At 38.9% G+C, this 11,924-nt stretch overlaps 1 protein-coding gene across 1 annotated transcript; it reads right to left on the bottom strand.

The window, feature by feature from the left end:
* Positions 1-53: 53 nt before the first annotated feature.
* Positions 54-11,150, bottom strand: LOC128170919 (homeobox protein 5-like). Its single transcript, XM_052836669.1, has 4 exons — positions 10,506-11,150; positions 10,027-10,212; positions 2,792-9,061; positions 54-2,516 (listed from the first exon to the last, which is right to left on the bottom strand). Exons 1-4 carry the CDS (start codon positions 10,729-10,731, stop codon positions 2,323-2,325), a joined length of 6,876 nt encoding a protein of 2,291 aa, XP_052692629.1. The 5' UTR covers positions 10,732-11,150; the 3' UTR covers positions 54-2,322.
* Positions 11,151-11,924: the final 774 nt, after the last annotated feature.

Below are 11,924 nucleotides of genomic sequence, written 5' to 3'. Positions count from 1 at the left end.
GAATAAGAAGTACAGAATTATTTTCATGAAATATTTTAAAATACCTGAATTGACACTTAAAATTAATCAATATCAATGTTTACAGAACTATGAGTAGTTTGACAGCCTCTGCTGTGTTAAACTACCCCCCCCCCCCTCCCCCCTAATTAATTTGATTGCCAGGCAGACAATGCTTTCACAGTGAAATTGAGAGTTTCTCATTAACATTTTTTTTTATAAGATGGCGAATCCATCTTCTCAGCCAAATATTGGTCATTAAAGAACAGAGAGAGAGAGAGAGAGAGAGAGAGAGAGAGAGAGAGAGAGAGAGAGATGTTTTATTTTTATAGGGTCCTTAAATGTTGAAAGAAGAATGCAGAATTTATCAAATGTAATGCATTGTGTAATATGACACAAAAAGAGTTTAAATTTGTATAAATTGATGTAAGATAACGAGAGAAAAAGCCCATGCTACATATAACTTAATTTTTTTATTGAATAAACAAATCAACACTCTAACATAAATTATTGTGATATATCCGTAAAAATTGTGTGAACGATTTCAAACATTATATATCATTGATCACAAAATAAATTATCAACAAAATACAACAAAAGTTTTTTACAAAATCAATCATAACGGAGGGTAAATAACAAATAAGAAAAGGGAAGCCAAGGACAGGCAACAATGCATCCATTGTACCGAGCATTGCCGTACACCAGTGTGGTATAGAAAAAAAAATGAAGAAAACGAGATTAAATAATTTTACAGAAATATCTATTATCCATCAGAGAGGCATTTTAAGAATCTAGATACGAGTCTTATTTTGCATTCTGAAAACAAATTTGGAGCTCCCTTGTACCGTTAGAAAGGGGGGAGGAAGCAACCTGGATAAACCGATTTAAAAGAAAAATTTTAAGTCCATAATAGATGCATTTTAACAACTGAAATACATTTTTTTTTCTGCATTTAAAAAATTCCGTAAAGCGAAACAATTGAACAGTTTCTTAGTTTGACGATTTTATAGGGAACAAAATATGAGATTGATGTGTTTTTATAGTGGTCAAGCAACCATTGTCGACAAATAAACGTTTCTAAATTGAGCCAGGGTGTTCCTGAAACATGCAGCTTAGAACATCGCAGCGAAAATGGTCCATATCTCTGACGGAGACACGTGTTTATATACCTTACTCTAAAAATACAGAAAATGTTACAAAAAGTTTTGCATAAAACAGTACAGGATTCTATATTGATTGCAATTCTTTATATTGTCATCGAGGGTGGGGGGACCTAGATAATTTGGCAACAAATCCTTTCATTTACATTTTCCAGCAAAGAATACTTTATATGATATATTTGATTACCTTATAAGTTTATCCCTAGCCATATCACACAATTTTTGGTGAATGTTGAAATTAATGGCGATGAATAATTGATATGGATTTTCTACTTGATTAGACACGTGGTATGTTCCAGGGTTTTGGTCGTTTGATTGATTGTGACGCATTGGGATTAATTATATGAAGAAAAGTTGAATCATTTAAGACAGATGTCAAGAAAAGAAGAAAAAAGTTAGTTTATCCGATTTTGAAAATATATATAATTATAATATATACATGTATACAAATGTTTAATTTTTTGTCTCTACTTGTGTTCAACATATTTTAGTTATAAAAGTGAAGATAACGTTAAAGTGTTCCTATTACTGCAAGGATCACGTAACTATCTATAAAAATAAATTGTTGCCGACAGTATCACAATGTCCAACAACGTTAAACACTCATATTTTCATGTATGAACTCTGACTCGTGTGCAATCGTTTATTTTCGTGGATTGTTTAAATTTGACAATGCAACGGAATTTCGAGAAAAAAAATATTCTTTAAAAGAAATGTATTTGAGACAGAGTGCCCCTGTTAATATCCTCGCGAAATTCACCCTTTCAGTTCACGCTCAAATTTAAATAATTCCAGAGAAAAACATGAATATGCACATATTCTACTTGGTACAGCGCTACGTTCTTCCTATGCTGTTTCGTGTCTGTAGCATGATGTGTGGTAGTTGGTCCATGAGGTAGACTATTTTCTCTGTGTGATTTCCTCTTGGCGAATATATTTCTTCTGGTCATGATACCAAACAATAATGCACACGAAAAACACGTTTGTGAATCACGCCAGGAAATGACCGTAACGATTGCACATAGTTTTAAATCTAATGAATATTCAACAGAAAGTCCTCAAAACCAAGATCATGAATATTCAACAGAAAGTCCTCAAAACCAAGATCATGAATATTCAACAGGAAGTCCTCAAACCAAGTTTATGAATATATAACACTAACTCATCAAGAGCCGTAGCATGTACTTAAACACTCGGACTTTGACCGGAAGTTGTTCTGGTTCCCGCCACAACCTCCGTAGTAGAACTGGCGACAGTTTCCGAGGGCGGGGTCGTAGAAGTAGCGTATGGACCAGCTTCTGCAAGGTCCCTCATTCTTAGATTCTCTACACCTGTTCTGGGAGCTACCAGACGCCCCCTCTGAAAATGGAAGAAAATGTACACAGGTTGTCAAGATAGATAAGTATTATTGCCAATTTCAGCACGTGTACACGCGTTTTAATATGCTATTTGAATACATTGCATTCATAAATAAGTAAAATAACACCTAAGATCAGTTCAGTACGACTTCTTTTTTAAATAAAATATTTTTAAAAATTGATTTTTAGTGAGAATTGTTCATTACTCGTTCGATTAGTGTGAAAGACTTCACATAGCCTTGTTGAGCTTATTTCATTATATTATAAGTAACTTACGCCGAGGCTGAGATCGTCGGTGGTTTGTGAAGTGGCGCCTGACAGGTGGCGCCGCCGTTGTTGTTGTAGTTGTGGTGGTGGTAGTGGTGGTGGTTGACCTGGGTTGAAAGTTCCTCTGGTTTTGCTGGAAACCTGTTCCAAATCCAGGTCTGCTCTGGAATCGATTTGAGAATTGCCTTCTCCCCCAGGCCGCCGAGCCCTGTGTACCCGTGTTCCTGACGGTGTTGGTTGGTGTGTTCTGCGCCACCTGTTGGTGGTTTGTATTTTGTCTAGAGAACGTCCCAGATGCTGCGTTGTGGTTCTGTGTGTTAGCTTGTTGAGTGTTACCGCCAGGTTTGCTCTGACTTTGCCTTGAATGAGAGGCGGCGAAATTTTCAATTCCTCCAAAGTCTGCTAGGAAGTTCAGATACCCCTGAGTTGGGGCGGGGGTGGGTGAACGTAAGTTATTGGTTTCGGGTTTTTGTATTGATTTGTTAACTCCAACAGAATTGTGTTGTTGCGCTCTCGAAGAGGAAGCAGTTTCCTTTGGCGATACAATGATAAATCCTGCGTCGGGAGCAGCACCCATGTTTGGAGGCTTTGGCGCGACTTGTCGATGATGTGAGTTACCCTCGTTTTGCCTAGCACCCTGTTGACTCCATTGAGAAGCTTGCATTTGTTGCCTTTGTTGATTAACCTGTCTATTATGTTGATGGTTGAAGGCCGCTGACGTCCCAACTGTGTCCATTGTTTGACGAGTCTGTTGCTTAGTATTTGAAGGTTGATGGCTTTCTTTGTTAGGGTGATTTTGATTAGCAGACTGGCCATTGTTAACCTGGCTTATTACAAACCCAGCTTGGGCGGCCTGTTGTTGCCGCTGAGTTGGCTGGGACCGAGATCCAGCATGCAGGTCTCTCTGTTGACCTCTCACGGAATGATGTTCTGGTATAATGTCTTTGACTGGAGTTTGAACGTGGCTTGAACGCCCATTGTGAGATAGTGGCGCTGATGTTTCGAAAGAATGTTTTTGTTTATAGATACCCAGTACGGGTGACGTCGGCGGTTGTGTGCTCTTTATAGAGACTGTTATATGTGTCTTTTTGTGAATCTTGAATTGACTAGCGCTGGTGTCTTCCTGGTTTTGATTGTGTTGAGGTAAATTCTGGAAGTTATTATTCCCTTGATTGATATTGCCAAATTGATTTCGAAACTGCTGGTTTGAATTTCCAAATCGACCGAAACTTGATTCGAAACTGGTCTGATTGTGTCGTTGGTTGGCCGGTAGATGTTGGTGACTGATAGGTATTCGCCGTTGGTGGTTGGACACACTTTCAGTTATTGGAGCCGCCGTTGTTTGGACTGCTGGAGCTCTAGAATATGTAGTCTCTACATAGGAGGGGGTCAAGGTAGAAATTTTTTCTACCCTTGTTCCGGATGGCATGTCCTTTGCATAATATGGATCGAGACTTGAAAGTTTCATAGAGTTTTTCTCATTTTTATCCATAATGATATTTTGAGAGTTGCGTATATTGATATCTTCTGTTTTTGTTTTGTTTTCAGATATCATATCGATAGGCAAGACGGGTTCGCGGGTTTCGTACAGCTGCATTTCCGGAACACTATCCAAAACTGAACCAGAAATGTGATTTCCAAACGGTAGATTGTCATGAACTGGGTTAAAGGCAGGACCGCCCAATCTTAGAGAGCTTTCGGGTACATAAGATGACGGATTCGATTCCTGTCTATGGCTATTAGTTGGTAGATAGCGGTTTGTTGATTGCTCGTGCTGCTGCTGCTGGAAAGTATCCTTTTGTCGACGAGACGTTTCAGGCATTGGGGTTTGAGTCGGTGGCAAGGAATTTTTCACAAGCATGTTAAATATTGGTGGGTACGTGTTCTTAAAGAAAGGCTGGGTTGTTGCTTCTGTCGGTGCAGCAGTGGTAGTTCTGTATAACTGATTGAACTGCTGATTAAACCCTCCATGTCCTGCGTGTTGGTTGCTTGATTCTGTCATTAATCTCTGCTGTCTTTCTCGAGCTCTTTGCGCCATGGCAAGTTGCTGCTGTTGTTGTGAACGAACGTCCTGATGTTGTTGTTGTTGTTGTTGTTGTGAACGAACGTCCTGATGTTGTTGTTGTTGGTTATTTTGGTATTGTTCCTGCTGTTTGTTTTGATCCCAGTGATTTTGTTGACCTTGTGCTGGTTGACTCTGTGCTTGCCAATGCTGTTGTTGAGTAAATTCCTGTTGGGAATGTTGTTGCTGATGATCTTGTTTTAACGGAGTTTGTTGATGAATATTTGGTTGACTTTGTTGCTGTTGATGAGTTTGTTGATGATGATGTGTTTGTTGTTGATGATGTGTTTGTTTTTGAGTTTGTTGTTGATGATGTGTTTCTTGATGATGTGTATGTTGTTGAGTTTGCGGTGGTTGATGAGTTTGTTGTTGATGATGTGTTTCTTGTTGATGATGTGTTTGTTGTTGAGTTTGCTGTGGTTGATGAGTTTGTTGTTGATGATGTGTTTCTTGTTGATAATGTGTTTGTTGTTGAGTTTGCTGTGGTTGATGAGTTTGTTGTTGATGATCTCTTTCTTGTTGATGATGTGTTTGTTGTTGAGTTTGCTGTTGTTGATGAGTTTGTTGATGATGTGTTTGTTGATGAGTTTGTTGTCGATGAGTTTGTTGCTCATGGTATCGAGGAACTTCCTGTTGTGGAGTTTGATGTGGAGTTTGGTATTTTTGTGTTTGTTGTTTTGGGGTTGGTTGATTCTGATTATTCACTTGATGCTCTGTAGACACTCCACTAGTATGCACTGATAATTCTTGATGTGAAGAAGGCGATCTGTCGTGGAACATTTTTCCTTGTTCTGTTTGTTGTTTGTTGTCTGTGTTTCCTGTCCCTTGGTTATCTACACTAACTTGTTTATTGTTTCCGTTTTCGTCGCTACTTGTTTGAAAATCCTTAGCAGGTAGTTTACCAGATTTCAGAGCTTCAAGAAATTTCTTGTACAGCAAAGGGAAATTCTTATCCAATCCAATGCTGTCAATGAATGGTTTATGGGTAAGAATATATCCGATTGGGATTTTTGTATTTCCCGTTGGGGGCATTGTTTGCCCAAAGATCTTTTTCAATTTAGTGGTATCTTTTACTGTGACACTAATGGGCTCTGTATTGACTCGATCATTGTATGGTGTCACAGGTTGTGTTGTAGGTTGAATGTTGTTACTTGAACCCCGAGGATCCCATGCTTGCCTGTTATCTTGCTGCGAAAATCGTTGATCATTGTTTTGGGTTTGGTCGGGCTGCTGGACACGATGTTGCGGAGTTGTCCTTGTTAAACTAAAAGGTTCTGTATTAGAACTCAGAGCTGAGGTGTCCATAGACTCTGCATGAGATGCGGGAGATATTCCAAAACCTGGTCTTCCTGTTGAGTGAGCGTGACCTTGACCTAGAGTAGGTGAAACCCCCGTGTAAAGGTCGGCGCCTGACAACACTGAGGCAGGTTTAGTGGGCACTGCCGTAGGGGCAGTGTGGGAACCTGACAGGTCAAACGCCTCTCTGTTAGTATACTGATTGTGACTCCTGTGTCCGAAATGTGACTTGCGTGGCATTTGGGGAATGTCTTTATGCTGTGTTGTTGATATATTGTCTGGTATGTTGTTCTTTTCCGCCGGTGAGTTTGATTGTAAAGCTTCGTTATGGTGATTCATTTGTTTTTTGTTTGGAATGGAGTTGAACTCTGCAGTCTGGGGATCTTTGTGCCATTTATTTGAACGTCTAAAACTGTCGAAACTGTTATGATGATTATTGTTTATTGGCGGATCATTAGGAGATGCGTGTTCATTTGACCCCAAGTGTCGATTTGGATCTGCATTATTCTTCGAATCCCAAGGAGAGTTAACATTTCTCTCAACAGGAGAAGCTTTGGGTTTTAAAAAGTTGTCAAAGCCACCCCCGGCCCCATTTGAATTTGCATTATTAACGTTTTGTTCCTTAGATTTGAAAAACCTGTCGAAATTGTTATTTGGTTTATCAATGTTCCGATGCGGTGCGTGGCCATGTGATGGTGTTTGTTCCATCGCTTGAATTTGTTGCTGACCGATTCTAGCTGATGGTGGCAATGGGTCGTTACCTTGTGTTGGAGGTTGCTCATTTTGTTCTTGAAAATTTGTTGGCGCATGGCGTCCTTTCGGTCTTAAGAACGAATCAAACCCACCTGGAATGCCACCAGGATTAGATGCTGCAGTTTTACTCTCCTTGGTTCTCAAAGCGTCGTCGAAATTGTTTCTAGAAGTATCATCACCACCATGATTAATGATCTGACTAGTAACCGGTTCGTGGGATACAGATCTATATTGATCATCGTACGTAGATTTTGACACTGGAGCTTTGAAAGGGGCATTTGTTGTCTGTTCAAATGCCGGTTGTCTTTGAACTGCGCCGGATGACGGATCTCCATTTTGCATCTGCCTGTTGAACATTCTCATTGCATTTTCTCTTCGAATATCGTCGCTTGATTTCTTGGTGACTCCGTTTTGACCAACATTTCCTCCTGCATTATTCGGACTTGCTTGAAAGTCATATTGGTTTGCATTATTTCGAGATGGAGGAAAACTTTCATTTTGTTCAGTAACTGGTCGTGTATTTGCATTGTTCTTCCGAGGAGGACCCGCATTTGAAGGAATATCTTGGTGTTTAGTGACACTTGCTTCAAAGTCATATTGATTTATATTATGTTTTGAAGGAGCGATACTGTTTTCAGTCTGTTGTAAATGCGTTTGCTGTGGTTTCTCCATAGAGGGATCAAAGTTTCTTCTAGCAGGCACTGTGCTTGATTTTGTTGAAGAACCAGCCTCGAAATCATACGAGGCTATTTCAGTTGGGGCAGACTTTACTTGTTCAATCGCCGACTCCTTCTTCCTACGAAACATGTTGTCCCAAGACGTTTTCCCTGGAAGAGGGAGATTATTGGCAGGTCCTGGGGGAGGTGGTGGTGGCAAGGCGGTCGTGGTAGGGGGGTAAGCCATTTGCTGGTTATTAGATGGAGCCTCTTGCTGCCGTACCCAGTCTGGTGCGAAACGTCTACGCGATGTTCTCTTTGGCGGGATTGGTGGGTTTTTATTGTAGTTGTAATTTGGTTCTGCTGGAGGTGGATTATAAGGGGGAATATTGTTTCGTCTCGGAGGTGCGTTGTTAATATGTTTAGATGGGAATGGTTGAGCTTGCTGGATTGGATTATGTGGAGGGTTGTTAGCAGGTGGTGGGTTTGGAGGACTGTCCCAATTATAATTATGATTGTGATTGTTTCTTGGCGGTGGTGCATGGTTGTAGTTATAGTTGTACGGAGGAGTAGTGGATACTGGAGTACTAGGAGTCGTTACAATATCATCCTCTGGTGTCGTTGTGCGAGGTGGTATTCCATATGGATTATGTCCAAATCTCCGAGCCATATGTGCCATGGGGGACATTGGGCCTCGGGGCTGACCATTATTTGGCTGCCAATGTGGCTGACCATTGTTTCCTCCCGACCCTGATTGATCATTAGGCCCAACACGTCTTTTGAAGGACATAGAGTGGTTCCAATTACTTCCTCCCCCATTACCACCACCACCACTATTACTGCTACCACCATCACTGCCAGGATTATTCCATCCATTATTGTTGTTGCCATGACCAGAGTTGGGAGGTCGAGATTCATTGGACCTCCATTCGTTTCCGCCACCGCCTCCATTGTTTTCATTGTGATACGGGTTACTGTTCCATCCACCACTATTACCATTCCATCCTCCACTATTCCACGGGGAATTCCCGTTGTATTCTCGTAATTCTGGAGGCTGAATGCCAGGTGGAACATTTTTCTGTTTCTGGTTGTTAGGATCGTTCTCAACAAATGATATAGAACTCCCGCCATTTTGGTTAGGGTGATGGTTGGGACTATTCCGGTGATTTGAATTATGGTTATAATTAGGATGATGGTTATTGTTATTCAATGGCCGATGGTTGTTATTGTGATTTGGCGGCGGTGGGCGATGGTTGTTATTATTTGGGTTGCTGTTAAAATCGTACTGTGCCGGTGGTGCATGGGCTTTCCTAGGAGGAGGAGAGTTGTGGCTACTGTGGTCACTATTGTAGTGGTTACCCCACCCACGGTTTACAACATTCGTCGGTCGAGGGTTGTTCCAATTGGGAGTAGTGGCAGGGGAATTCCAGGAATTTCCGGAGCTGGGTTCTGATCCAGGGCTGTTCCACTGGTAGTTGGAGCCCTGATTTTGTCCTCCTGGCAAAGGTTCAACTGTTGAAGAGAAAAAAGAATAATTTAAGAAATTTGTATTTCCTAAAAGTGTCAAAACAAACTGGAAGAGAACGGGATAAAATTGGTAAGAAAATTTAGTTCAAGCAATTTTATTGCCTTTAGATAATGTACTAATGACATGCAAACTAATTTTAACACATAAAATGTTTATTTACCGACGTGTTTAGCTTTAAAAGAACTTTATATGAACTATTTCAATCAACTTAAGTTTTAAAAATAGAACATCGATTATGAGATTCAAAAATATAAAAAAGACATCATAGAATACAACAAACGCTCAAATAACGACAAAGGTTAATCTATATGGTTATAGGTAACATGGCAACATGAAACTGGCATTGCACGTGTTTAACAAGCAACAACACTAGCAAAGTTTGCAACATTGAATAAGCAATGCATAAATAGAAATAAATAATGCAATGCTTGTTGGTTACGAGTATTTGATAAAAGGGCAACATATATATTGTCTATGATTAAGCTAATTTATATTCAATTAAGAAGTTAAAATAATATCTCAACTTGTAATTACAACATATATTAAATGTTATTACAATTAAGAGTGGATATCTATAAAATCAATATAAAAAGATTTTGCAATTCAGAAAACAAAAACGTAACATTTGCATCTCTCAACAAGAATTCATGTTATATTATAGAAAACATTACTCAAACCAATTCTTGGACGCTGGAATGAAATATGTTGAACATAACTGAAAATGAGATACCTTTTTTTTAATACAAAATAACAAATGCAACACTGTTTAATATTCATTGACCAAAAAAAACATTGAAAATAAATCGAATTTAATTCTAACTATGGTGCAAACTCTCGCCATGCTTGTGTTTGCATACTTTACTTGAACGGAACTGAAATTTAAAAAATATATAAATTTAAATGCATCGTGCGCATGCGCATTGTTGTCTAGACTACGTGCTTTTCTTACATGACAACGCTTTGCATTTTGTCTTGCAATCCTCTCCCGATACGAAATTATTTTCGTTTCCTTGGCAACCACTATAATAAAATATTTTGCAGCTTTCCGACTCCTCGTCGTAATAGTAGCGAGGGAGAGTGGCGTGAAAGCAGGAGCCGGCGTCCGGCGGAAACTCACAGATTGATCCTTTCGGCTCTGTAATGGTGCATATAGTGTGTTATTTTGATGATTAACTACATTTCTTCCCCAATGTTTTGTTTTTTTAAAACGGATTTCTTTTGTAAAGACTGGTCTTGGTCCTTTTTTTCACTACATTTTATTTTCATGATGTTAGATACAAATATCAAATAATATGCTTTGATTGTTAATAATAAATTTAAATTAAAAAAAATTACATTCTACAGTGTGTAACGTGAACCTTCAATTATTATATTCAGGATAATTAAGAACCTAATAAATGCTACAGAGGTCCGCGAACACGCCCTTACCATCCACGCACGCCTTCACGCACTCCCCGACGGTTTTGAAATTGTTCTTATTCCCGGCGCACCCTCCGTACAGAAAGGTTTCACAATATTCACTATCCTCGTTAAAACGGTAGCGCAGCTCTAACTTATTACAAGGGCCTCTGTCCGCTGGGTCTTCACAGAATGGTTGTAACTGTCCTACAAACGAACAAGGGTTAGACAACAATGTTAGACGCCTGTTAACCATCACACATATCTTAAGTATTTTGGCATGCGTTAGGACACAAATACAGCTAACAAGGGTTATAACAAATATGTTAATGATTACTGTGATATCATTAAAATTCGTGGGAGCCAATTGCCGTGGATTTGCTGAAATTTTATAGGTTCTTGGGGATGAAATTTTGTGTATTTTCTTATACCTACAGAAGGAAATAAGCTTTATAACTCTAATTTATTAATTCGTGGAGGATGTTAATTCGTGGTTGTGAGGTACCCAAGAAAACACTAAAATTGAGCCACCGCGAAATCTAATGATTCCACAGTAATTCACTCTTACAGCAAAGTCAATTTCATTCCTGCAGATCTAACCATTTGTTATGAATATATCGAATATAAATCTTTCCCGTACATGTAACATTACACCAATGTATGATAGATTTTTATGTAATTGAACACTGCCAATGTGAAATAAGGTTTCGTCAAACACTCGTATTATCGATTAACTCTTATAGCATTGTTCTTAAAAAGTTTCAAAATAATGCTGATTTTACAAATTCCGCTTGTCACAAATGATGGTAGTTCTTCATAAAACATTGCTTTATAGAATGTGAGTGTAAATTAATTGGCATGTTAATTGATTACTGTACATTTATATCGCTTTCGCATGACAGGTTTGGGGGCAAAAATTAGTATTTTATTCCGAAAATACATCTGAAATGCGTCTTAAATACAAGAATACAACATTATATAAGGATTATATAACATTATATAACATGGACCATAATAGATTAAGGATAAACAGTTGTGAAACACTTCAGCTATTCAAGACATGTTTACAGAAGAAGCAATTTGGTTATATCATTGACAGAATGTCAAAAAGCAGCGGTTAGTTTCCTCAGATACATGTCAAGAAATGCGATATAAGCGCATTATATGAATGCACGATGTTATTGTAACTGCGCACTGATTTAGCCAAATAAACTAAAAGTCAAGTAGAATGCACGTCTTACAACAGAGCATTCCGGTTTAGGGACGTATACGTCACGATGGACGGTTATAAATTAGTGGGAATTTGACACAGCATTTTAAAAAGCACGAACTTGAGGTACAAAAAATATCTCTACAGAAATTTGATGAACGTATTCATGGAAGTTATAAAGTAATGGTATTAACTTCTTGGATATGTAGGGTTGGTAATACATGATATTTGTCAATTAT

This window comes from Crassostrea angulata, chromosome 2, assembly GCF_025612915.1.
Source record: "Crassostrea angulata isolate pt1a10 chromosome 2, ASM2561291v2, whole genome shotgun sequence".
Classification (NCBI taxonomy): Eukaryota; Metazoa; Mollusca; class Bivalvia; order Ostreida; family Ostreidae; genus Magallana; species Magallana angulata.
This window is presented reverse-complemented; position numbering and strand designations above follow the sequence as displayed.

What these genes read in the sequence shown, in the direction of transcription:
- LOC128170919 (XM_052836669.1), bottom strand. Translation starts at nt 10,731, where the DNA reads ATGGTTAACAGGCGTCTAACATTGTTGTCTAACCCTTGTTCGTTTGTA. An exon ending in AAAATGCAAAGCGTTGTCAT is followed by an intron (nt 9,062 to 10,026) that starts GTAAGAAAAGCA and finishes TCTCTTCAACAG; the next exon opens with TTGAACCTTTGCCAGGAGGA. An exon ending in CCGACGATCTCAGCCTCGGC is followed by an intron (nt 2,517 to 2,791) that starts GTAAGTTACTTA and finishes TTCCATTTTCAG; the next exon opens with AGGGGGCGTCTGGTAGCTCC.